The sequence below is a fragment of the Muscardinus avellanarius genome (assembly GCF_963383645.1).
Source record: "Muscardinus avellanarius genome assembly, chromosome: 16".
Taxonomy (NCBI): domain Eukaryota; kingdom Metazoa; phylum Chordata; class Mammalia; order Rodentia; family Gliridae; genus Muscardinus; species Muscardinus avellanarius.
Genome location: NC_137802.1, coordinates 17,463,658 through 17,489,860, shown reverse-complemented (window position 1 = coordinate 17,489,860; position 26,203 = coordinate 17,463,658). Strand labels below are relative to the sequence as shown.

The following is a 26,203-nucleotide window of genomic DNA, read 5'->3' as shown; positions in this document are numbered from 1 at the left end:
CACGCTCCCTCCCTAGCGGCCGGGAGAGGAACCGGGGCGAGGCTGGGGGGCGGCGCGCTCACCCGCAGGGCGGACAGGTCGATGTCGTCCAGGCTGCGGGCGGGGGCTGGGTCGCCCATGGCCTCCGCGGGGAACGGGGCCCCCGGGCCGCTCACGCTCCGGCTCGGTTAGTCCACTGCCGCCGTCGCCGCTTCTCCCCCATCGGGGGGCCCTGGGGGCGGACTCCACCGCGCCTCCCCCGAGAACGCGGAGGGGAGGGCCGCGGGAGGACCGACCCACGGGCTGACAGGAGCGCTCGCCCCGGAGCCTGCAACCCGAGCCTCGCGGCTGTGCTGCGCAGGCGCGGGGCGGCGCGCCGGGGCGGGTGGCGGCGGGAACGTGACGTGAGCGCGCCCGCCTCCCCTCCCCCTCGGCGCCGGCACCTGCGCGCAGGCGCAGCCGAGCGGGCGACGGGCGCGCGCCCGGGCCGGAGGCCGCGCGCGCCCGGCGTGGGAGAAGTGGGCGGCGGCCCGGGCGGCCGCGGAGCGCGCCCACCAGCTGGCGCGCGTGCGCACACGCCCTCCCTTCTCTTTCCCTAATTTTTGCCCTTTCTCTCTCCTGTTTGTTTCGTAGGTCTCCTTTGACGCCTTTCCTTCCCTTTCCCTCTTTTCTTGTGCCCGGCTGCCAATCAAGCCACCCACCTCTCTATTTGCGGGGGAAGGGAGGCGGGACCCAACCCCCGCTATACTAGGGGGGTTGTTATGGTAACTCCCCACGCGAGGGCTGGGTGGCCTCTAGATAGGACGGGCTGTCCACCCACCCAATTGCCATGGCAACTGGAGCCGCTGAGGGAGGGGCCTCTGTGTGAGAACTTGGCTGGAGAAACCACGTGGGAGCTGAAGGGTGGTAGGGGGCACTGGCTGCTGTCTCAGGCGTACCCCCTTAATCCCCTCCCTAGCAGGGGTGGGGAGTGTCGAGGAGGGGTCTCAGATCTCCGCATAGGGAATCCCACTGCAGACCTTTATCCCAGCACCTCTGTTAACAAAGTGGTGCACAGCCGAACTGTTTGAGCAATGATCTGTTGATCCCTGGAATTACCCGTGACAACAAGGAAGAGAAGGAAATTATCCAATCCCTTCAAACCCTGCCCAAGACACCTTAGATCTCGTCAGGTTGGCACAGCGCCTCCCCCACAGCACACCTGCCAGCCATTAGCCTCGCTGGCGTTTGTGTAAGAACAAGGAGTCACCATCTACCGCTGACTGAAGTGACCTTGAGCAAGTTGCTTTGTTTCCCTGGGGTTTTCTTTTACTGTGAAGTTGAAGGAGAAGTCTGTATAAATCTTAAGATCGCTCCCAACAATAACAATGTCATGGAAGAAAAAATATCTCTGGAAGAGGGTCCCAGGGAGTTCTCAGAGGGTGAGGAGATTGGATTCAGGACCAGCAGGAACCTTGACATAGGTGATGGAAAATAATTTTAGCATGTGTCAGAGGCAAAGAAGTTTATTTAGGAAGGCAAGGAGTGCTCATTAAATGAACGCAGACTATCTAGAGAGTTAGAGACACATTTGGAGGCTTTATTTTTTTATTTAATTATTTTTGCAGTACTAGGGATGAACCCTGGGGCATCCTACTTCCATGCTACACCCCCAGCCTAATTTTTAATTTAATTTAATTAATTTATTTATTTAGTGATACCTCCAGGCTATACTCCCAGACCTATTTTCTATTTTATTTTGAAACAGGGTGTAAATGGCCGGACGTGGTGGCGCACGCTTGTAATCCCAGCATTTGGGAGGCTGAGACAGGAGGATGGTGGTTCAAGGACAGCCTCAGCTACTTAGGCCCTTTGCAACTCAGTGAGACCCTGTTTCTAAATAATGAATAAAAAATAGGGCTGTGGTATAGCTCGAAAGTAGAATGCCTCTGGGTTCCATCCCCAGTACTGGAAAAAAACAAAAAAACAAAAACAGGGTGTAAGTGGTGTAGGGCCTCACTAAATAGCTGAGGCTGGCAGTGAACCTGTGATTCTCCTGTCTCAGCCTCCCAAGTACTGGGACTACAAGCATGCACCACCACATCCTGTGTATTCTTTTTTCTTTTCTTTTCTTTTTCTTTTCAATACTGGGAATAGAATCCAGGGGCTCCTGGATTCCTATCTATCTCCGAGCTACACTACAGCCTTATTTTTTATTATTTTGAAACGGTCTCACTAAGTTGCTAAGGACCTCACTAAGTAGCTGAGGCTGTCCACGAACCGAGGTTCTCCAGTCTCAGCCTCCCGAATGCTGGGATTACAAGTGTGTGCCACTATGCCCGACCATCCTGCGTATTTTTTGTTTTGAAGCAGGGTGTCACTAAGTAGCTGAGGCTGGTCACGAACCTGTGATCCTCCTGTCTCAGACTCCTGAGTACCAGATGTACAAAAATGTGCCACCATGCCCATTTATGGTGTTAGGTTTAATATTCTAACTTTTCCCAGACGTGGTGGCACATGCTTGTAATCCCAGCATTCGGGAGGCTGAGACCAGAGAATCATGGTTCACCAACAGCCTCAGCTACTTAGTGAGGCCCTCGGCAACTTAGTGAGACCCTTTTTCAAAATAAAGAATAAAAAATAGGGCTGAGGGTGTAGTTCAAAGGTCGAATGTCCCTAGGTTCTATCCTCAGACCCACACACACAAAAATGCTAACTTTTGTTGAAGCCTCGTCCAGGACAACCTCTATCATTTACCTTTTTTTAGGTTTTTATTATGGACAAACTAAAAGATATACAAAAGTAGGACAGAGGATAATAAATCTTCATCATATCCATGTATTCATACTCCAACTTCAATAATTATAAGCTTAGAACCAGGCATGATGGTGGAGGCTCTACAACTTAAGGAGACTTTTTCAAAATGAACAATAGCAGCTGAACATGGTGGCAAACGATTGCAATCCAGGTACTTGGGAGGCTAGACAGGATTGCAGGTTCGAGGCCAGCCTCAGCTACTTAGTGAGGCCTCTACAATTTAGTGAGATCCTGTTTCAAAATAAAGAATAGAAGGCCAGGAGTGGTGGTGCAAACTTTTAATTACAGCATTCAGGAGGCAGAGACTGGAGGATCATGGTTCTCCAGACAGCCTCATCTACTTAGCAAGGCCCTTTGCAACTCAATGAGATCCTGTTTCACAAATAAAAAGACCAAAAAAAAAAAAAAAAAATAGGGCTGGGGGTGTAGCTCGAAGGTAGAATGCCCCTGGGTTAATCCCAGTACTGCAAAATAAATAAATAAATAAATAAATACTAAAAAATAGGACTGGGGATGTAGCTTGGAAGTAGAATGCCTCTGGGTTCCATCCCCAGTACTGGAAAAAAAAGAAAGAAAGAAAGAAAAAGAAAAAAGAAAGGAAGGAAGGGAGGGAGGGAAAAAGGCTGGGCATGGTGATGCATGTTTGTAATCCCAGCATTCAGGAGCCTCAGCTACTGAGTGAGGCCCTTCGCGACTCAGTGAGACCCTGTTTCAAAAATAAAAAGACTGGCAGGGTGTAGTGGCATATGCTTGTAATCCCAGCATTTGGGAGGCTGAAACTGGAGGATTGCGGTTCGCGGACAGCCTCAGCTACTTAGGCCCTTTGCAACTCAGTAAGACCCTGTTTCGAAATAAAAGAATAAATAATAGGGCTTGGAGTTACAATGCCACTGGGTTCCATCCCTGGTACAGCAGAAAGAAAGAAAGAAAGAAAGAAAGAAAGAAAGAAAGAAAGAAAGAAAGAAAGAAAGAAAGAAAGAAAAGAAAAGAAGAAAGGAATAAAAATAGGGCTGGGGGTGTAGCTCTGAGGTAGAATGCTCCTGGGTTCTACTCCCAGTACCACCACCAAAAAAAAAAAAAAAAAGCCAGAAGTGGTGCCACATGCTTGTAATCCCAGTACTTGGGAGACAGGAGGATCACAGGTTCCTGGCTAGCCTCAGATGCGTATGTCCTCCACAGTCAATGAGATTATTTCAAAATAAAAAGCAAAAATAGGGCTGGGGTATAGCTCAGAGGTAGAATGCTCCTAGGTTCAATCCCCAGTTAACACACACACACACACACACACACACACACACACACACACACACTAAAATAGGGCTGGACGTAGCTCAGAGGTAAAATGCCCCTGGATTCAGTATCCAGGGCCACAAAACAAACCTACCTACCACAGGGCCTGGGGATGTAGCTCAGTATCAGAGTGCTCACTTTCAGGCCCTTGGTTCAATTTCTAGCACCCAACATAAATAAATAAAAATAAGCTAGACATGGTGGTGCATGCTTGTAATCCTAGTACTGGGGAGGCTGAGACAGAAGGATTGCAGGTTCACAGTGAGCCTCAGCTACTTAGTGAATCCCTCTGCAACTTAGTGAGACCTTGATTCCAAATAAAGAATAAAAAAGAGCCAGAGCCAGGCGTGGTGGTGCACACCACTTACTGAGGCCCTTTGCAACTCAGTGAGCCTGTTTCAAAATAAAGAATAAAAAATAGTGGCTAGGGATGGGAGTGTAGCTTGGAGGTAGAATGCCTCTGGGTTCAATCTCCAGTTAGGAAAAAAAAAAAAAAAAATAGAGCCAGGCGTGGTAGCGCATGCTTTTGGGAGGCTGAGACAGGAGGATCCCAGCATTTGTGAGGCTGAGACAGGAGGATGGTGTTTCAAGGACAGCCTCAGCTATTTAGTGAGGCACTTTGCAACTCAGTGAGACCTTGTTTCAAAATAAAGAATAAAAAAATAGGGCCGGGGGTGTTGCTCAGAGGTAGAATGCCCCTGGATTCAATCCCCAGTCCTGTGAGTGAATGAATGAATGAATGAATGAATGGCTGGGAGTATAACTCAGAGGTAGAGCACCTGCTTAGCATGCAGCAAGGGCCTGGTTTAATACCCTGCACCAAACAAACAACAAAAAGACTAATTATAAAATCCTTGGAGGTGAATGAATACTGCACGGATCTAGTTGCCCTCAGAGCCTACCACCAACTTTGGGAAACAGGACTCTTTCCCTCCATTCTGGGCCTACAGCCTGTTTTTGTTTTTGTTTTGGGGGTGCTAGGGATTGAATCCAGGCTTTCAGGCATGCCAAATGTGCTCTGACACTGACTATACCCCCTATTCTAGAGCCAATTTCATGTGTATGTGTATGTGTGTGGCACAGAGGACTGAACCCAGAGGCAACTACCTTGGAGCTATTTGCTCAGTCCAATTTTATTTTTTATTTGGAAACAAGGTCTCACTAGGTTGATGAGAGTCTCATTACTTGCTCTGGCTGTCCTTGAGCCTGCAATCCTCCTGTCTCAGCTTCCCAAGTACAGGGATTATAAGTGTGTGCCACCATGCCTGGCTAGAGTCAATTCTTTTTTTTTTTTTTTTTTTTTTTTTTTTTTTTTTTAGCATTACTGGGGATGGAACCCAGGGGCATTCTACCTCTGAGCTATACACCCAGCCAGATTTTTTATTCTTTATTTTGAAACAAGGTCTCACTGAGTTGCAAGGGGCCTAAGTAGCTGAGGCTGGCCTCAAACTGTGATCCTTCTGTCTCAGCTTCCCAAAGGCTGGGATTACAAACATGTGCCACCACGACTGGCTTAGAATCAATTCTTAATTCTTTTTTCTTTTTTTATTTCATGGTGCCAGGAATTGAACCCAGGGACTTACATTTATTAGACAAATATCACCAGCTCCTAAAGCCAACTGTTTTTATCCTAAGCTCTTTGTCTATTCCTCTCTCTCCCTGCTTTCTCCACCTGCACTATGATTGGCCTCCAATCAAGAATCCAGGACTGCCAGGTGTGGTGGCATATGCCAGTAATCCCAGTACTTGGGGGCTGAGACAGGAAAGATCACAGGTTCAAAGCCAGCCTCAGCAACACGAGGCCCTTCGCAACTTAGTGAGACCTTGTTTCATAATAATTAAAAATAGAGCTGAGGGTATAGCTCAGAGGTAGAATGAGTTTAATCTCCAGTACTGCAACAAAAAAAAAAAAAGTAAAATAAGGCTGGGGGTATAGCTCAGAGGTAGAATACCTCTGGGTTCAAGCCTTAGTACAAAAAAAAAAAAAAAAAAAAGAAAGAAAGAAAGAAAAAGAAAAAGAAAAGAAAAGAAAGAAATCCCATGTAAGTCTGGCACAGCCTGGGGTAGCTACTGCCTCCACCCTACTCCACAGTTAAGGAGGTAATGGTCCCCCTAGGGAAGGATGCACTTAGTGCCTACAATGAGGCTAATTAACAGAATGCCAATTAGTACCCAGAGACTGCTCTGTGTAGGAGGAAGATTATTTGCATGGAAGTAGCTTCTTTTTTCTTTTCTTTTTTGTGGCACTGGGGATTGAACCCAAGGGCATTCAACCTCCAAGCTATACCCACAGCCCTATTTTATTCTTTATTTTGAAAGAGGGTCTAAGTTGCTGAAAGCCTCATTAAGTTGTGGAGGCTGGCTTCGAACCTGCGATCCTCCTGTCTCAGCCTCCCAAGTATTGGGATTAAAGTGTGCACCATCACGCCTGGCCTTTTTGAACCCAGGGTGCTCTACCACTGGGCCACATCCCCAGACCTGTGGTGGGGGGCAGAGGTACAAGGACAGGGGCATTCTACCTCTGAGCTACATACTCAGCCCTTTTGATTTTTTGTTTTGAAACAGGGTGTCACTAGGTTGCTATGTCTATGTTCCTGAGGCTGTCCTCAAATGTGATCCTCCTGTCTTAGCCTCCCAAGTACTGGGATTGCAGGCATGTGCCACACCCTCAGCTTTTTTTTTTTTTTTGGAGGTGGGGACAGGGTCTTGCTAAGTTGACCAGGCTGGCCTAGAATTTGTGATTCTAAAATTTATGATCCTCTTGCCTCAGCCTCCTGAAGAGTTAGGATTGTATACATGTGCTACTGTACTGGTCTTAGAATTGGCTTCTTGAGAGAATCAGAGAGTGGAAGTCAAAGGAGAGGATTGGGCAGAGCAACCTAGTCCCCTTTCTTCCTCACTACCCAGCCACCATACGCCTCTTCCAGGAAGCCTTCCTGAACTTAGTCTCCCGCTTTGGTTTCTTCCTACGTCTCAATAAATATTTAGGTCAATGACTAAGTCTTTACAGCAAGCCAGTCATATAAGTATTATTTTCGTATTCCAGTCTGGATCACTGAGGCCCAGAGAAGTAATGTGACTTGACCAGATGATCTACCTTCTAAGTGATAAGTCCAGTTCTCCCTGACTTCAAGTTTATACCTCTTTTTTTTTTTTTTTTTGGTGGTACTGGGGTTCTTGGAAACCCTTATACCTCTGGGCTACACTCCCAGACCTATTTTATATTTTTATTTGGAAATAGGGTCTCTTAAGCCAGGGAGGCTGGCTTCAAACCTGCACGATCCTCCTGTCTCCGCCTCCCAAGCACGGGGATTACAAGCCTGTGCCACCACACCTGACCAAGCTTATACCTCTTTTTTATTTTTATTTTTTTGTTCTGGGTCTCCAGGGCCTCAGTCATGCTAACCATGAGCTCTACCATTAAGCTATATACCCAGACTCAAGGGTATATATACCCTTACCAACTCCCGGGGTTTCACTAATTCCTCCCAGGGCTACCACTTGACTAATAGGAAGCCTCTGCTGGATGTGGTGATGCACACCTGTAATTCTAGTACCTGGAAGGCTGAGACAGGAGGATCGCATGCTCACTGGAAGCCACAGTTAGCCTCAGCAACTTAGCAAGGACCTGTTTAAAAAAAAAAAAGAAAAAGATAAAAAAGCTGAACAGGGTGGTGCACACCTGTAATCCCAATACTTGGGAGGCCGAGACAGGAGGATCTTAGGTTCAAGCACAGCTTCAGCAACCTCGTAAGACCTGTTTCCAAATAAAAAAATAAAAATGGGACTAGGAGCCAGGCATGGTGGTGCATGCCTGTAGTCCCAGTACTTGGAAGGCTAAGACAGAAGGATGGCAGGTTCAAGGACAGCCTAAGAAAATGGTGAGACTCTCAATCTAGCAAGACTCTGTTTCATAATAAAATTAGACCCTGTTTCAAAATAAAAAACAGGCCAGGCGTGGTGGCGCATGTTTGTAATCCCTGCGTTTGGGAGGCTGAGACAGGAGGATCGCAGGTTCAAAGCCTCAGCTACTTAGTGAAGCTCTCAGCAACTTAGTGAGACCCTGTTTCCAAATAAATTATAAAATAGGTCTGGGAGTGTAGCCTGGAGGTAGAAAGCCCCTGGGTTCCACCCCTAGTACCACCCCCCCCAAAATAATAATAAATAAATAAAAATAGGACTGGGGGTGAACCCCTGGGTTCCATCCCCAGTAACACACACACACACACACACACACACACACACACACACACACACACACAAATAGAACTTGAGGTGCAGGTCAAAGGTAGAATACCTCTGGGTTCAATCCCTAGCGTCACAAAAAATAAATAAATAAAATAAATTAAGGCTGGGGGTAGCTCAGAGATAGACTCCTCTGGGTTCAATCCCTAATACTGCGCGCGCGCACACACACACACACACACACACACACACACAAAAAAGCACAGCCTGTCTAGGCACTTGTTGGGTGCCCTGTGTGGGTGGCTGTAGCAAAAGCTCCAGGGTCTTCTGTGTGTCCTGCTTTGGCCCTCCCTTCCTTCTACCCAGGCAGCACATATGAGCACTTCCTGCTCTCAGAAGCCAGGTGACTGAACTCTCAATCCAGACAAGAAGCTCAGAGACACACACAGAACAAATAAAAGGAGTGGGATGGCACAAGGGAGAAGTCACTGTCAACTGCAGGAGCAGGGAGGGACCCCTGAGGTGAGCATTTAGCTCCCACAGCAAACAGGCATGTGCCTTTTCTACACTTTTATTTATGAAATGCTTACTGAACGGATACAAAGTTAGTGTCTGTTGTAGGCTGGTGAAGGGAGTTAAGTTTGTCCTCTTCCCGCCCCCAGCAGGGGCTGCAGCCACAGTGGCATCATCATCCTTCCTTCCGTCTTGGAGTCTTGGAGCCCGAGAGGCCCTGGGGCAGGAGAGGGACAAGGGCAGGAGGAGGAGGCAGAGGTGGGGAGGGCCCTGCCCTGGGATTAGGGGACTGACCCGGGAATACTGGCAAGACCTATACTTTCTCACTGAAACAGTGGTCTGAACAATGCGCCGGGGAGGACAGGCCCCACTGGGACCCTCCCTGCCTTCCCAGGTTTGGCTCGGGAGTGCCCCCTTGGCTACTTCTCAAGTAAGTTTCTTTGTGACTTTTCTAGTGTCCTTCAGGGATGTCTGCCTCTCCAGATCTCAAAGGGCACTGCCTGCCCTCAGTCCTCAGGGGTTAGGCAGGGAGCCAGACATGGTGGAACCCAGCAGCTAGTGACCTCGTCCCATCCGGTGCCTCAGCTACGTCCACACTTCTAGGGGTATCATGCCTTCCTTGCTCCCCAGGGGGGGCAGCAAAGACTCATCCTCCAGGAACTTGAGGGGGAAGTGAACCAGGTGGCCCTGGACCAGGGTGAGCTCAGACCGGGCCAGGGTCGGGCTGACTGTGGCCAGGGGCTCCACGGCCACGTACTCCCGGAGAGCCCGCAGGGATCGTGTGGCATTGGACGGCAGGCAGCGGAAGATCTGGGGGCAGGAGAGCATGGAAGCTAGTTAGGTTTGGGGAGACTCTCTTGAGTCCAAACCAACCGGGCTGTACTCCCAACTCCCCAAACCACTTCTCAGCCTCTCTCACAGTGACCAAGGCCACTGGATCACCTACTAGTAAATGCCTCCCAGGCCCTCATCCCACTTCTGGGACGACTGTGTGGTGGGACTGTCTCCATCCCACCCTGAGCAGCAGGATAACCCCAGCCTTGCAGCTTCCACCTGCTCATAGATGTTGGCATTGTTCTCTGCTGTCTCTTGCCACAGCTGGAAGAAGTCATCACAGACAGGGTCTCGGAGGTCCAAGTCTGGCCGGGCATGTGCCCCGAGAATCACACTATATAAGAAAGCATCCCAGCGGAGCCAAATTAATATCTTTAGAGAACCTAATATCAGAAATTATAGCATCCCTTTCCTGGTACTTCAACATAGATGCATTATAGGCTGGGTGTGGTGGCGCATGCTTGTAATCCCAGCGCTTGGGAGGCTGAGACAGGAGGATCGCACAGGTTCGAAGCCAGCCTCAGCTACTTAGTGAGGCTCTCAGCAACTTAGTGAGACCCTGTTTCCAAATAAAGTATAAAATAGGTCTGGGAGAATATCCCGATGTAGAAAAGCTTCTGGGCTCTACCCCCAGTACCACACACACACACAGATGCACTATTATAATCCCAGCATTCAGGAGGCTGAGACTGGAGGAGGATCGCGGTTCGTGGACAGCCTCAGCTACTTAGTGAGGCCCTCCGCAACTTAGTGAGACCCTGTTTCAAAATAAAGAATAAGAAATAGGGCGGGGGGTATAGCTCAGAGGTCGAATGCCCTTGGGTTCCATCCCCAGACCCTCCCCCAAAAGATGCACTATATAGCACAAAATAAGCATAAAATAAAACGAGTACATTAGAGGACCCCCACCCTGCTCCCGACCCAGAACTGAGGATAGAACCCAGGGACTTTCCACTCCTGAGCTACATCAGCAGCCCTTTTTGTTTTGTACTTTGGGTAGAGTCTAACTTAATTTTCCAGGTTAGCCTCAAATTTGTGAATTTCCTGTTTCAGGTTCTTGAGTCACTGATATTATAGTAGATCGCCCCCCCCCCAGGGGCATATTATCGCTGAGCTACACCCCCAGCCCTTTTATTTTATTTTATTTTATTTTATTTTTGGTGGTACTGGGGTTCCTGGAAGCCCTTCTACCTCCGGGCTACACTCCCAGACCTATTTTTACATTTTTATTTGGAAACAGGGTCTCCTAAACCAGCACACGTGGCTGGCTTCGAACCTGCACGATCCTCCTGTCTCTGCCTCCCAAGCGCGGGGATTACAAGCGTGCGCCACCATGCCCAGCTTTATTCTTTATTTTGAAACAAGGTCTCTCTCTCCCTTTTTTTTCTTCTGGTGGTAGTACTGAGTGTGGAACCCTGGGGCTTTTTTACCTCGAACTATACTCCCAGACCTATTTTATACTTTTATTTGGAAAAAGGGTCTCATTGAGTGGCTGAGAGCCTCACTAAGTAGCTGAGGCTGGTTGAACCTCTGTGATCCTCCTGTCTCAGCCTCCCAGGTGCTGGGATTACAAGCATATGCCACCATGCTTGGCCGAAACAGGGTCTCTTGATATTTTAAAAAACAATTCTTGCCGGGTGTGATAGTGCATGCTTGTAATCCCAGAATTTGGGAGGCTGAGACAGGAGGATTGCAGAGGTTTGAAGCCAGCCTCAGCTACTTAGTGAGGCTCTCTGCAACTCAGTGAGATCCTGTTTCCAAATAAAGTATAAAATAGGTCTGGGAGTATAGCCTGGAGGTAGAAAGCCCCTGGGTTCCACCCTCAGTACCACAAAAAAAAAAAAAAAAAAAAAAAAAAATATATATATATATATATATATATATATTGCCAAGAGTGGTAGTGTATGCTTGTAGTCACAGCATTTGGGAGGCTGAGACTGCAGGATTGCATTTCAAGGACAGCCTCAGTTACTTAGTGAGGCCCTTTGCAACTCAGTGAGACCCTGTTTCCAAATAAAGAATAAAAAAATAAGAGGTGGTGTAGCTCAGAAGTAGAATGCCCCTGAGTTCCATAAAATAAAATAAAATAAAATAAAATAAAATAAAATAAAATAAATAAAATTCTTTAGCTGTGCATGGTGGTGCAGGCCTGTAATCCCAGCACTTCAGTGCTTGGGAGGCCAAGAGGATGACAGGTTTAAGGGCTAGTCTTAGCAATTTAGTGAAACTCTCAACAAACCCGTGGGACCCTGTTTCCAAATAAAAAACAGAATTGGTCTGGAGGTAGAATACCTTTGGGTTCAACCCCCAGTACCACACAAACACACAAAATCTTTTTCAAATAAGTTTCCTCATTGTTTTGGTATTCCTATTTTGCTGATACCCTACCAAAGTGGATCAGCCTGCCTATTGGACAGGCCAGTAGTAGCTCTAAGCAGCTCTTGCATCTGGTCCAAGAGGAAGACCCTCCCCCTGCCACCCCCACCCCCTCCACCGTGCAGAGCTCTACCTGAAGCAGTGCTTCCGCAAACTCAGGGCAAACCTGCCAGCCTGATACTCCGCCCCATCCATGAGGGATGGCTCCATCTCTGTGTCCTCAATCAGCACGGCCAGCTCACTGTCCCTCTTTCCCAGCAAGCTCCGGTCATTGATGTTCGCAGAGCCTGCGGGGGTATGGAACACACTGTGACCACCTGGGCCCGGGAGGGGGGTGCTCAGAACCTCAACACCTTTACCAAAGCACTGCAGGCAACACCTACCTTGAGCCTCAGCTGCAGGCACTAGGTGCCTCCCCTCACCACCCTCCTCTCTAAACCAGCGGCCCAAGTCTAGCACTGACCGATGATGACTTTCCGGTCATCTGCAATGAGCATCTTGCTGTGAATATAGATGAGCTCTGAGACTGGATGCCCGCCCAGCTCTCCATGTGTGCGGAGTCCACAGATGGACATGTAGTCCCGCCACGCTGTCCCCACTGCAGACAAGAGAAACAGGGGAGAGGAGGGGAGTGAGGTGAGAGCTACTTTCTGTGTCCTCACTTCAAGAGCCTGCCTAGAGCCCAGCCTGCACATTTCTCCTGCAATGAATGGCCATCTGTGGTCTGTGTAGCCCCAGAGGCACACAAGAATTATAGCTGCCTAAGCCAGGCATGGTGGCAACTGTCTGTAAATCCCGGTACTTGGGAAGCTGAGACAGGAGGATTACAGGTTTGAGGCCGGCCTCAGACTATGTTCTCTGCAACTTAGTGAGACCCTGTTTCAAAGTATAAAATGAGCAGGGCATGTGGTGCATGCCTGTAATCCTGTACTTAGGAGGCTGAGACAGGAGGACTACAGGTTTGAGGACTCCCTGAGCAAGAAGTAAGACTTGTATCAACCTATCTACTGTTTCTAAATAAATAAAATCAGGTTGAGGTATAGCTCAAAAGTAGAAAGCCTCTGGTTCAATCCCCAGTACTACATATAATAAAATTAAATTAAATCGGGGCATAGTGGCACATGCTTGTAATCCCAGCATTTAGGAGTCTGAAACAGGAGAATCTGGGTTCGCAGATAGACTCAACTACTTAGCGAGACCCTTTACAACTCAGTGAGACCCGGTTTCAAAATAAAGAATAAAAACTAGGGCTGGGGGTATAGCTCGGAGGTAGCATGCCCCTGGGTTCAATCCCCAGTACCACAAATAAAAAAAGAAAAAATTCAATTAAAATAAAATGGGCTGGGAGTGTATCTTGGAGGTAGAATGCGCACTGGGTTCATTCCTCGGTACTTAAAAAAAAAAAAAAAAAAAGAGCAAGAGCAATAGTGAGAAAATGAGAGAGAATGGGAGGCTGAGACAGGAGGATCACAGGTTCATAGCCAGCCTCAGCAACTTAGTGAGATACTGTTTCAAAATAAAAAGTAAAAGCTGGGCATGGTGATATATGCTTGTAATCCCAGCGCTTGGGAGGCTGAGACAGGAGGATCTCACAGGTTTGAAGCCAGCCTCAGCTACTCAGTGAGGCTCTCAGCAACTTAGTGAGACCCTGTTTCCAAATAAAATATAAAATAGGTCTGGCAGTGTAGCCCAGAGGTAGAAGGCCCCTGGGTTCCATCCCCAGTACCACAAAAATAAAACAAAAATAAAAAGTAAAAAAGTCTGGGTTGTAGCTCAGAGGTAAGATGCCCCTGAGTTCAATCCCCAGTACCAGAGAGAGAGAGAGAGAGAGAGAGACAGAGACAGACAGAGAGAGAGAGGGAGGGAGGGAGGGAGGGAGGAGCTTCCTTCCACCCCCCAGGCCTCCAGCTCCCCAACCCCCTCTTCCCTGGGTTCAGGGCTTGTACCCCCACCCCAGCACTCACTGGCTGCTTTGAGGCGATGTAGGATGGAATACTCCCCACGACACAGGGTCCTGAGAAGAGAGGAAGGGTGATGGAGGGGAAGGTGGGACAGGGAGCGGCCAGCCTCAAAGGTCCAGCAGGTAGGGAATGGGATGGAGCCGGGGGCGGGGGCAGGGTGGGCCACGAGGAGTGTCTGACTGGGCAGGCTCACCTGTAAGTAAAGTGCAGGATGGCCTGGATGGAGTTCCCTCCCCCTGTGGAGATGTCACCCTCAAAGCCCGGGAGCAAGGGCAGGAGCACATACACTCGGAAACACTGCCCCTGTCTGGGAGAGGCGAGTCAGAGCTGAGGTGGCCCTGGGCGAGCCCCATCCCAGGCAGCTGGGCTGTCCCGCCGCTGTCCCCGCCTTCCTGACAGTGCACCTTACTTGTGGGCCTTCAGGATTCTGTCCACAATCTCATCGCCCACCTTGTTCAGAACTGTGCGCCCATCTGAGCAGCTAATGAAGAACTGATTCTGGGGCAGGGACCAGAGAGAGATGTCAGCAGTCTGCTTCCGCCCACTGGCCCCATTCCCAGGTCCCGAGCCCCAGCCCAGGCCTTGTCCCTGGGCTTCTGCATCTGCCCCAGACCCAGCCACATCAGGCCTTGGTGACTGATCCCACTGGCCACCTTAGTCTCTCCCTGGGAACATCCCTTCCATCCTCTCCCGACCCTGACTGCAGTCAGACCTCGATGTAGAGGAAGTGCTGGCTCTCCCTGATGGTGTGCAGGTAGGCATTGAGGATGGAGTTCTCCAAGGTCCCTGCTGACCAGCGGTCCACAGAACGCAAGACCTAGTGGCGCAATTAATGTTATATGGTTCCTAACCCCGGGAGAAGAGGCATCTGGGAATCTCACGTCCGAGAGAATGGACGGGGCACGGGCTGAAGGGACGGGGTGGCGAGGGCCTGTTAAAGTCAGCAGCCTCACCTGCACAGTGGTGCACTGCCCCCCCGGGAGCGTGAAGGGGAGCTGGTTTGCGGTGCTGGTGGACTTGGGCAGCAGGTAGGGGTACATGGGTATCTTGTACTTGGCCTTGGTAGTCTGAGATGAAGGGATATCAGAGTTAGAAGGAGGTGGCAGGCTGAGCCTGGCTCCCTCCCTCTGTCCAGCCCCACCAGCGGAAATGAGCACCTTGGTGAAGTTCCAGCGCTGGATGAAGTGCCGGGCAAGGTCCCGGGCAGCTGAGCCATGGACAGCCACCCCAACGTCCCGCCATGGCATCCGGGGCACGGTCTCCCTGTCAATGAAATCTGGGAGTTCCAGGAGAGTCAGGGATCAGTGCTGGATTCCATGGAGCAGGGAGGAGGAGGGGCCTAGCAGAGGGAAGGCTGCACTATCCCTGACCCATCTTATCCCATTCTCAATCCCAGTCCCAACTTCAGCCCCTGCTCCCAGCTCTCGGAGGCCTTGCTGGATGGGAGCCTCACCTTCAAAAGGCCGGTCCAGTTGCACCCAGTCCTTGGTGATGAGATTGCTATAGTCCTTGCCTAACCAGAAGTATTGGTTGTGAGAGAGGTCTGGGGTAGCTGCAGGGTCAGGGCACGGAGTGGAAGGCTGTAGGGGGAACACCAGGGCGAGGCGAGATGATGGGGCCATACAGAGCCAGGCCAAAGAGAATAGAAGAACACTGGGACAATGAGAGACAGAGAACGGTGGAAGGGAGAGTGACCCCAGCCCTTCCTTTCAGCTGCACTTGGAGTTAGTGGAAACAGGGAAGAGACTGGGTTACCGTATTTTCTTCTTTTTTGGTGTGTGGTACTGGGGATTGAACCCAGGGGCATTCAATCTCCTAACTACATCCCCAATCTTTTTTTACTTTTTGTTTTAAAACAGGGTCTCGTTCCGGGCATGGTGGCGGATGCTTATAATCCCAGCATTTGGAAGGCAGAGACCAGAGGATCGTGATTTATGGACAGCCTCAGCTACTTAGTGAGGCCCTTCACAACTCAGTGAGATCCTATTTCAAAAAATAAAAAGACTTCCGGGCATGGTGGTGCATGCTTATAATCCCAGCACTTGGGAGTCTGAGACAGGAGGATCACACAGGTTTGAAGCCAGCCTCAGCTGTTTAGTGAGGCTCTAGCAACTTAGTGAGACCCTGTTTCCAAATAAAGTATAAAAAAGATCTGAGAGTATAGCCCAGAGGTAGAAAAGCCCCTGGGTTCCATCCCCAGTACCACAAAAATAAAATAAAAAGACTAAAAAATAGGAGGTGTGTAGCTTGGAGGTAGAAAGCCCCTGGGTTCCATCCCCAGAACCTAAAAAAAAAAAAAAAAAAAAAAAAGGCTGGGACCAGTCCTTAGGTTTACTGAGAGTCTTACTATAATATTGCAGAGGCTGGCCTCCAACCTGTAATCCTCCTGTCTCTGCCTCTCAGATACTGGGATTATAAGTATTTGTCATTATGCCTGGCTTCATTTATAATATTTAAAAGTGAGTTCTTGGGTTCCCAGGAAGGCTAAAGAATCTGAGGGGGGCAGTGCTTGGAACGACCAGCGGGAAGGCTGAAGCTGGGAATGGGTGTGTATTTAAGGGAACTGTGTTGGGGGAGTTTAGGAAGGCCTTGGAAGAATTACCTGTGAGGCAGCTGACTCAGAGGAGTCCCCGAGATCCGTCAGCCGGTACTGCAGGTCATCCCAGCGGCCATAGGCAAGGTCCAGCCCGCCCAAGAAGGCCACTACTTGGTCTACCACCAGAAGCTTCTCATGGTGGGCCCACAATGTCACCTGGTTTGGGTGGCGCATCACCTGGAGGGTGATAGAGAAAACAGAGGAGTGATGGATGGAAAGATGAGAGCAAGGAGGGGCAGAGGGTTTAGGGGAGTGTGGCGAGGAGGGCTGCAGAGTGGGAAGGGGCTCTGAGGCCCAAGGGTCACCTTTATGTTGGGGTGCAACAGCATCAGAGTCCTCTTGCTATAGCCACTGTTGATGCCCAAGGCCAGTTCCACTTCCTTAAACAGCAGGACAGATACTCGGACACCCTCCTCCTGGTGGTGAGTGGGGGAATTAGAAATAGAACCTCTCCATCCTCTTCTTCCTGCTCAGCATTCCTGTAAGTCCCCCCACCCAGCCTGAAGATCCACACACACCTGCCTTGACGCTTGCAGCAAACTCAGACTGAAAGGCACCTCTCTGCTCACCCACTCATCTGTCACACATCTACCCTTCACTACCATCCATCTTCCTGTCCATTGACTCTTCATCTTATTTGCTGTTGAGTGTTCATCCATCTTCCCACCCACTCTCTCTTTCCAATGCACGTCTTTCCCTCCGTCTCCCTCTCCATCATCTGATCTATCCAGCCACTTACCCACCACTTTCCGGCAACCCTGTAGCCTCCTCCCGGCCACTGACACCCACAAATACCCCCTACATGACAGGTGTGTGCTTTGTACTGGAGCTAGTGATGTTAATCTGTCCAGCAAGAGACATATGCACCCTCGGGTAACACAATAAAGTGTTATGAGCACTTGGAGAGAAATGTATGCCAATCTTGGAATGAGGGAGCCAGGAGGAGGTGTGGTTTGACAGGATGGGCAAGTTTCTCCCCCACCCCCCGAAGCCTCAGATTCCCTACTTTCTCCCATGCAGCTGTCCTTCCAGTTAACCTCGACCACCGGCAACCCCCACCATGCCTCCTCCGCTCCAGCCCCGCCATCTCCCTCACCGCTTTCCTCTTGAGCATAATGTCTAGTCTCCAGTCATCTGAATGGGCCGGGCGCTTCAAGTAAACCTCAGGACTCAACCTAGGATTCAGGGCAGGGAGAAAGGGGCAAGCTAAGCTCCAGACAGGCAGCCGCCCCGCCCCTCCACCTGTGCCCTGATCTGCCACAGGCCCCTCCTGCCCCTTTTTGCACGGGCCTATCCCCACTCACCACCAATCTGTGATGAAAATCTCCTCCCGCGCTCTCAGGATGGCATCTGCCACAGCAGCAAAGTAACCTGCCCCATTCACAAACCTGGGGGGAGGCCAAGCCAAGGAGGTCAGGAGAATCAGAAACCAGAAAAGCTCTGGAGAGTGAAGACCAGAGGATAGCCTTGGGTTAGAGGTGACAGCAGGGTCAAGGATCAGGAAGATTAGAAAGGTCAGATGGTACCAGATGAATCACCAGTATGATTTCCCAGTATTAGCTACATTAAAAAAAAAAAAAAGACAAGCCAGGCAGAGTGGTGCACACTTGTAATTCCAGAATTCGAGAGGCTGAGACAGGAGGATCCAGGTTTGCAGCCAGCCTCAGCTACTTACTGAGGCCCTCTGCAACTCAGTGAGACCCTGTTTCAAAATAAAGAATAAAAAATAGGGCAGGGGTGTATGTAGCTTGGAGGTAGAATGCCCCTGGGTTCCATCCTCAGTACCGAAGGGAGGAAAAAAAAAAGACAAAAGACACTGTGAAATAAGGAACTGGATTAGAGGCTGGGAGTATGATCAAGTTCCACAGATTAAACTCAGGGGCATTCTATATCCAAGCCACATCCAACTCTTTTTTTTTTTTTTTTTTTGCAGTACGAAGGATGGAATCCAGGGGCATTCTACCTCCGAACTATACCCTCAGCCCTATTTTTTATTCTTTTGTTTTGAAACAGGGTCTCACTGAGTTGCAAAGGGCCTAAGTAGCTGAGGCTGTCTGCAAACTGCGATCTTCCTGTCTCAGCCTCCCAAATGCTGGGATTACAGGCATGTGCTACTATGCCTGGCATATATATATGCCAGGGTATTTGTGTGTGTGTGTGTGTGTGTGTGTGTGTGTGTGTGTGTGTGTGTGTTACTGGGGATGGAACCCAGAGGCTTTCTACCTCCGGGGCTATATTCCCAGACCTATTTTATATTTTATTTGGAAACAGGGTCTCACTAAGTTGCTGAGAGCCTCATTAAGTAGCTGAGGCTGGCTTCAAACCTGTGCGAACCTCCTGTCTCAGCCTCCCAAGCGCAGGGATTACAAGCGTGAGCCACCACGCCCGGCTTTTATTTTTTGTTTTGAAACAGGGTCTCACTAAGTTTCTGGGCGTCTCACTACTTGCTGGGACTAGCCACGAACCTGTGATCCTCCTGTCTCCGCCTCCCTAGTACTGGGATTACAAGCATGTGTCACCACTGCCAGCTTGTGTATACTCTTTAACACCATTAAATATATATAGTGATTTTTAGCCGGGTATGTGGCACACTCCTGGGTTCAATCTCCAGAAGCACAATAAATAAATAAAATGCTTAGGCAAAGATTTTGTTTATAGCAGCATTGTCTGTACAAGTAGAACATGGGAAATAACGTAAAAGTCTAATCTCTAACACTTATGTTAGGTGGAAATATTAAGTTGCAGAAGTGGGTATGTGATCTCCCTTACATTAAAATAAAAAAGGTGGGCATGGTGGCACACACTTGTAATCCCAGTACTTGGGAGGCTGAGACAGGAAGATCACAGGTTCAAGGCCAGCCTCAGCTACTTTGTGAGGCCCTCTGCAACTTAGTAAGACTCTGTTTCAAAATAAAAAATAAAATAGGGCTGGGGGTGTAGCTCGGAAATAGATCTGGGAGGAAAGGATCTGGGAGGATAAATATCAAACTATCAAACTGTGGCCAGGTTACTTTTGATATCCCACAAAGGATTGTGGGGTTGAGATGTGGGGAGGAATAAGGGGGAAGAAGCTGGGTAATGAATGAGAATTTTAACTATTTTTACTTAATGTGTTACTGTATTGTTTAACTTTATGTATTTATTTTTGTGTAGTGCTAGGGATGGAACCCAGAGGCACCCTACCTCTAAGCTACACCCAGCACAATTTTATTTTTTATTTGAAACAAGGTATCCTAAGCTACCATGTACTGGCCTCAAAATTGCAATCCTTCTGTCTCAGCCTTCTAAGTACTGGAATTACAGGCATGGGTCACTATGCCCTGTCCCCTTTTTTTTTTTTTCCCCCAGTAACACCAGATCTATTTCCGAGCTACACCCCCAGCCCTATTTTATTTTTTATTTTGAAACAGAGTCTTACTAAGTTGCAGAGGGCCTCACAAAGTAGCTGAGGCTGGCCTTGAACCTGTGATCTTCCTGTCTCAGCCTCCCAAGTACTGGGATTACAAGTGTGTGCCACCATGCCCATCTTTTTTATTTTAATGTAAGGGAGATCACATACCCACTTCTGCAACTTAATATTTCCACCTAACATAAGTGTTAGAGATTAGACTTTTACGTTATTTCCCATGTTCTACTTGTACAGACAATGCTGCTATAAACAAAATCTTTGCCTAAGCATTTTATTTATTTATTGTGCTTCTGGAGATTGAACCCAGGAGTGTGCCACACACCCGGCCTCAGCTACTCAGTGAGGCCCTCCGCAACTCAGTGAGACCCTGATTCAAAATAAAGAATAAAAAATAGGGCTGGGAGTATAGGTCGGAGGTAGAATGCCCCTGGATTCCATCCCCAGTATCACAGAGAGAGAGAGAGAGAGAGAGAGAGAGAGAGAGAGAGAGAGAGAGAGAGAGAGAGAGAGAGATATGAGCCATGCACAGTGGTGCATGCTTGTAACCTAGTACTTGGGAGGCTGAGACAGGAGGACCACAGGTTCACAGCCAGCCTCAGCTACTTAGTGAGGCCCTCAACTTAGTGAGATCCTGTTTCAAAAGTAAAGAATAAAAAGTAGAACTGAGGGTGTAGATCACAGGTAGTAATGCCCAGTACCACAAAATAAATTTAAAAATTCACAGTTAAAAAAGAGAGAGATGACAATTGTACCTGCTCATAGAGTTGTAAGAATCCAGTAGGTTAAAGCATGTAAAATAGTTCCTCCCAGGCATGGTGGCGCACGCTTGTAATCCCTGCACTTGGGAGGCTGAGACAGGAGGATCGCACAGGTTTGAAGCCAGCCTCAGCTACTTAGTGAGGCTCTCAGCAACTTAGTGAGATCTTATTTCCAAATAAAATATATTTAAAAAAAAAACAAGTCTGGGAGTATAAACTGGAGGTAGAAAGCCCCTGGGTTCCACCCTCAGTACCAACAACAACAACAACAAAAACAAACAAACAAAAAAAAACAGTTCCTGGCACCAATAAATGCTACATAGTAGTAGCTATCATTATTTCTTGTGCAGAAACAAAAACAGCCAGGTGTAGTGGTACACGCCTGTAATCCTAAGACTTGGGAGGTTGAGACAGGAGTATCAAAGTTTTGAGGGCAGCCTCAGCAATTTAGCGAGTACCTGTTTCAAAACAAAAACCAAGCCGGGTGTGGTGGCGCACGCTTGTAATCCCCGCGCTTGGGAGGCTGAGACGGGGATCGCGCAGGTTCGAAGTCAGCCTCAGCTACTTAGTGAGGCTATCAGAAACTTAGTGAGACCCTGTTTCCAAATAAAATATAAAATAGGTCTGGGAGTGTAGCCCGGAGGTAGAAAGCCCTTGGGCTCCACCCCCAGTACCAAAACAAAAACAAAAACAAAAACAAAAGAGGCTGGTAGAATTCCCCTTGGTTCAGTCCCCAGTACCACTTAAAAACAACAACAACAAAAAAAAACTCAACACCACCTCAAAGAAAAAATTCCTTCCCCCACTCCCCTCTGTGCATGATAAATTCCAGGCTCACTGTTAGGCTGGGCCCTGCAAGATCAGGTGCAGAGTCCCAGGCTCCTCTCGGCTCCTCCCCACTCTGTAGTACAATCAGTCCTCCGGGTTCCCGATCACGTCAAGCTATTTCTATGTTCTCTGGCTAGACTGACCTTTGTTTTATCTCGCTAAAGGAAACCTCAGGGTTACATATGCTGAAAGCCTGTCCTGACATCCTGTTGCTGAGGCAGACGCACCCCCTACATTCTCCTTATCCTGTATCCATCACCAGGATGACAAGTTCATTGTTTTATTATTACATCACCTTCCTCTCAAACCAGAGAAGCCTGTGTCTTATTACCAGCACTGGACTGGGCACATAGTAGGTACTTAGGAAATGCTTATTAAGCCGGGCGTGGTGGCACATGCCTATAATCCCAATGGGAGGATCACAGATTCAAGGCCAACCTTAGCAATTTACCAAGACCCTGTTTCAAAATAAAAAATATAAATTAAAATAAAATTAAAAAGCCAGGTGCGGTGGTACATGCTTGTAATCCCAGCAGTTGGGAGGCTGAGATAGGAGGATTGCAGGTTTGTAGCCAGCCTTAGCAACATAAGACCCTACACAACTTAGGGAAACCCTGTTTCAAAATAAACAATAAAATAGGACTGGGGGTATAGCTCAGAGATAGAATGCTCTTGGGTTTAATCTCCAATACCCCCCCACACACATACATACATAGATACATACATACAATAAAATAAAAAGGATTGGTGGTATAGCTCAGAGGTAGAATACCTCTGGGTTCCCAGTACAAGAAAGAAACAAAGAGAGAGAGAGAGAGAGACAGACAGACAGACAGACAGACACACAAACACACACACACACACACACACACACACAGACTTATTATGTGAAGGAATTAATTTAAAAATTTAGAGGAAGCCGGGTGTGGTGGCGCACGCTTGTAATCCCAGCCTTTGGGAGGCTGAGACAGGAGGATCACAGTTCTTGGCCAGCCTCAGCTATTTAGTGAGGCCCTTTGCAACTCAGTGAGACCTTGTTTCAAAATAAAGAATAAAAAATAGGGAGCAGGGTGTGGTGACACACGCTTGTAATCCCAGCATTTGGGAGGCTGAGATGGGAGGATCGTGGTTTGTGGACAGCCTCAGCCACTTAGTGAGGCCTTCTGCAACTCAGTGAGACCCTGTTTCAAAATAAAGAATAAAAAATAGGGCAGGGGGTGTAGCTCAGAGGTAGAATGCCCCTGGGTTCCATCCCCAGTACAAAAAAAAAAAAAAAATTAGAGGAGATAATTGAGGTTACTTGGGTTAAAAAGGTTTGGATGTTTGTTTTGTGGCACCAGAGATTGAACCGAGGGGCATTCTACAGCCTAACTATATTCCCAGCCCTGTTTTATTTTTCTTGGAAACAGGGTTTTACTAGATTGATGAGAGTCTCACTACTTGCTAAGTCTGTCCTGGAACCTGCGATCCTCCTGTCTCAGCCTTCCAAGTACTGGAATTACAATCGTGCACCATCATGCCCAGCTGGTAAAAAGATTTTAAGTGTTGGGTGTGGTAGCCTATGACTATAAACCCCAAAACTCCAGAGGCTGAGGCAGAAGGATTACAAACAAGTTTGAGGCTAGCCTGGCCAACTTAGTGAGACCCTGTCTCAAAATAAAAATAAATAAAGGGCTTGGAATGTAGCTCAGTGGAAGAGTGCCCCTGGGTCCAATCTCTACTACTATAAAAAGATCCTAAGAGGTCAGAGAACTCTATGCGGTTAAAGAAGTCGGGAGATTAGAGAAGTCAAAGCAGGTACTGCAGAGAGAAGGGTTAAGAAGGAGATAGAAGGAAGGGTTAAGAACTCAGAGAATAGTGAAGGAGTCAAGAGAGCTGCACACAAGCTCAGAAAAGACATCAGGGTCTCACCACAGGGCCAGGGTTCCAGGCCGGGGTGGGGCATAGCTCTCATGCCGGTGCAGCTGTAGGAAGTCTTTGCCTGGGCCCTGCGCCAGCTCAGTGATCTCCTGGCCCCACCACCGTGCCTGCCGGTAGCTGCTGCACTTGAGAATCAGGGACCTGGACAGAACAGTGAGAAGGACTACTAATCCTCACCCTCCGCCTGCGCCTCCCCACAGGCCTTCCCACTGGGCTCTTACTTTCCCCCACTTCCTTCCTTAGTCCCTGCTCAGGACTCCATAGACACTGGGCGTATATCTGCCTTATTCGCGGGACTGCAGCAGGCACTCGGGTTTGTGGAGTGGATAATGTAATGAATGGAGTTCCTTTTCATTCATATGGGGAGCCCTTCCCCCAGCTTACACTAACTCCCTTTTCTCTGGACTCTGACTCTAAGAACATACCATGCACCTGGCTGGACTAATTCTCTGCTCCCAAGCTGCAACCGAGTCAAAGAGGCACGGGATGGAAAAGCCCTGCTCTCTCCCGTGGTCGCCCTGCTCAGTGCCCTTGGGAGCCATAGGCTGCTCTCCACTACGCAGGCGGAGACCTTACCTGTGGGAAGTGTCGATCCGCACCCCATACCGCGCCTCTGTGCTCCTTTTCCCCACCTGCACCTCAAAGCCCGGGTCAAAGAGCTGAACGAAGGAGATGACGCCGGTCTCCAGGCACATGTACAACAGGAAGGAGTCCTTCACCACCAGCCACCTGGAGCAGGAAGGACTCGGCATTTCCCCTGTCCCCCTGTCTGGGCACCTCCCTCCCCGGCCCTGCCCACCTGAGCCCTCACCTCTTGGACCAGCGATAACAAACTTGGTCTCTGCCACAGCAAGTGAGGCCAGGAACGCGGTGGCCGCCCGAGCGCTTCCGGATCACCCCTTCTCTGCGGGGACAATCAGGAAGAAGAGATGCTGAGTAGGAACTCCCGAACCCAGCCCACCCTGTACCACGGCACTGCCTGCCTGGTTCTCAGGCAGGAAGAAAGGGGGACTGGTCTCTGTTGCTGGATGAGGGCGTCAGACACTCACAGTCCTTTGGAGCCCAGGTCTGGGAGAAAGGAGAGTTGGCTGACTTCCAGGAATTCAGTCTGCAGAGGAAGACAGAAGCTTGGACGGGGACCCGGGCCCCTCAGACTTACAGACTCTGCAACTCTGCCCCCTGGCCCCCTGACCTGATTATCCCGCGCCACCTCAAAAGTCCCTGGACCTTACCATGGCGTGGTAGTTTCGGTAGAATGACATGGTCAGGAGGCAGTTGAGGTAATTCTCCAGGTATTTCTGAAGGGTGGATGGGCGAGAGAGACAGATGAGACCAGAGCCATTTGCACATTGCAGACCTCCCCGGAGCACCTGGTGTCTGGTCGCACCTGTTTGCTGGCCGCGTGTCTGGTGGAGCCCTCAGGCCCTCCTCGGGGTAGAGAGGGCATCTCTCTGTTTGCTTCTTCTGGGGCTGGAGCATGGGCAACAGCAAAGCTGTGGAAGGGATAGGGTGAGGCTCGGGTAAGGGCTGTTGGGTCTGGGCCTGGAACTCTGGCAACGGGAGGGCGGGGGAGGCCTAGAGACTGGCGGAAGGAAGGTTCCCTACTCTGGGAATGGAGACAAGAGGAGGGAGAGGCTGCCACGGGCATTGTGGGCATCCATCCCAGCTGAGATATTGGCATAGAACCACAGCCAAGGGAGAGCTGAGAAGGGTAAGTTTCCTGGGAACCGGGGTCAGGGAAGGGGGCCCTGTGGCCCTGTTGGGGGTGGGGAGCAAAGTGCCTGGGAGAAGAAAGGTAGATGGGCAGAAGAGAGTGGTGGTGGCCCCAGGTGCGGGGCACCTGCTCTTCAGGGAAGCGGTCCAGTCCCCTCACCGAGCCAGAGGGAGCAGACTCATCAGGACTTTGTGTCTCAGGAGGTCCCGGTGCAGCTCCTGGAAATGCCGGAACTTCTTCTTGGTTGTCCAGGTAAAGTTGCCGTGAGTCAAGCGGACGGAATACAGGGTGCAGGTCCCCACCTGGGGGTGCGAGGCGCTGAGCCCGGGTCTCCCACTCCGGCCAGGCCTCCCCTGCCCGCCCCTCCCTGTGCCGCCCAGCCACCTTGGATCCACTCGTGTATCTTTCGGTGCCCACCACCTGGGCTGTGACAGGGACCCCCTGGGCGAACACCAAGGGGCGCACTTTCAGAGGCTGAAGGTCGTAGATGGCCAGGAAGGGGTGCATTCTGTCGGCTAGGAGGAAAGAAAGCCCAAGGCGTAGGTTCCGGGCGGCCTCGGCCCCCTCCCCGGGCGCCACACTCCCTCACGTACCTGGGTCCTCTCCCTCCCTCAGAGTGTCCATCTCGTCCGGCTCCATGTGTAACTGGCTGGAATCCAGGTCGTCCCCAGAGGGGAAGGGGCTCTCCCGGGTCGCCGCCATCCCAGGAATGTGGGGCCGCCTGTGGGGAGCGGTGCGCCCTGCGGAGCCTGCCCCCCCAGCGCCCACCCACCCCCCCCTCCCGAGACCCGCGGCTGCCCTCGGGTTCCGGCGCCGCCGTTCCGCGGCCCCGCCCCAGCTGCATCGGAAGCCCCGGGCCCGCCCCGGCCCGCACCAGAGCCCGGGACGGCGGGCGGGACGGCCCGAGCGGGGCGGGGGCCGCGGGGCTGGATCCGGAGCCCGGAGCCCGGCCGGCCGGCCGCCCCGCGGGGGTCCGGCGGGAATGAGGAAGTTCGCGCTCCCCGCCCGGGAGGGAGACCCCGCAACCCGGGCGTGCGGCGCCTC

At 50.0% G+C, this 26,203-nt stretch overlaps 2 protein-coding genes across 11 annotated transcripts in view; both read right to left on the bottom strand.

Moving 5' to 3' along the window:
- Nucleotides 1-119, bottom strand: part of MINK1 (misshapen like kinase 1) — a gene marked incomplete at both ends in the record, with an annotated part of 58,279 nt that extends 58,160 nt beyond the window's left edge. For all 8 annotated transcript variants that reach the window (XM_080713374.1, XM_080713378.1, XM_080713375.1 and 5 more), the window contains one exon: nucleotides 63-119. In XM_080713374.1, the coding sequence (XP_080569500.1) occupies nucleotides 63-119 (57 nt within the window). The remainder of the gene's footprint in view (nucleotides 1-62) is intronic.
- A 9,229-nt stretch (nucleotides 120-9,348) lies between these two features.
- On the bottom strand, nucleotides 9,349-25,870 carry PLD2 (phospholipase D2; the record flags this gene model as incomplete). 3 transcript variants are annotated; one of them, XM_080712131.1, is made up of 24 exons in its annotated part: nucleotides 9,349-9,573; nucleotides 9,817-9,931; nucleotides 12,107-12,260; nucleotides 12,437-12,571; nucleotides 13,938-13,987; nucleotides 14,128-14,241; nucleotides 14,344-14,432; nucleotides 14,647-14,751; nucleotides 14,888-15,001; nucleotides 15,092-15,210; nucleotides 15,388-15,514; nucleotides 16,537-16,707; nucleotides 16,836-16,946; nucleotides 17,627-17,705; nucleotides 17,835-17,918; nucleotides 23,437-23,586; nucleotides 24,022-24,174; nucleotides 24,257-24,349; nucleotides 24,495-24,553; nucleotides 24,678-24,743; nucleotides 24,833-24,938; nucleotides 25,319-25,461; nucleotides 25,544-25,674; nucleotides 25,753-25,870. In XM_080712131.1, 24 exons carry the CDS (start codon nucleotides 25,859-25,861, stop codon nucleotides 9,349-9,351), a joined length of 2,802 nt encoding a protein of 933 aa, XP_080568257.1. The 3 variants fall into 3 exon arrangements, with proteins under 3 accessions (XP_080568257.1, XP_080568255.1, XP_080568256.1); XM_080712129.1 differs by having other exon boundaries at nucleotides 13,938-14,020; nucleotides 25,753-25,861; XM_080712130.1 differs by having other exon boundaries at nucleotides 12,140-12,260; nucleotides 25,753-25,861.
- Between the last annotated feature and the right edge of the window lie 333 nt (nucleotides 25,871-26,203).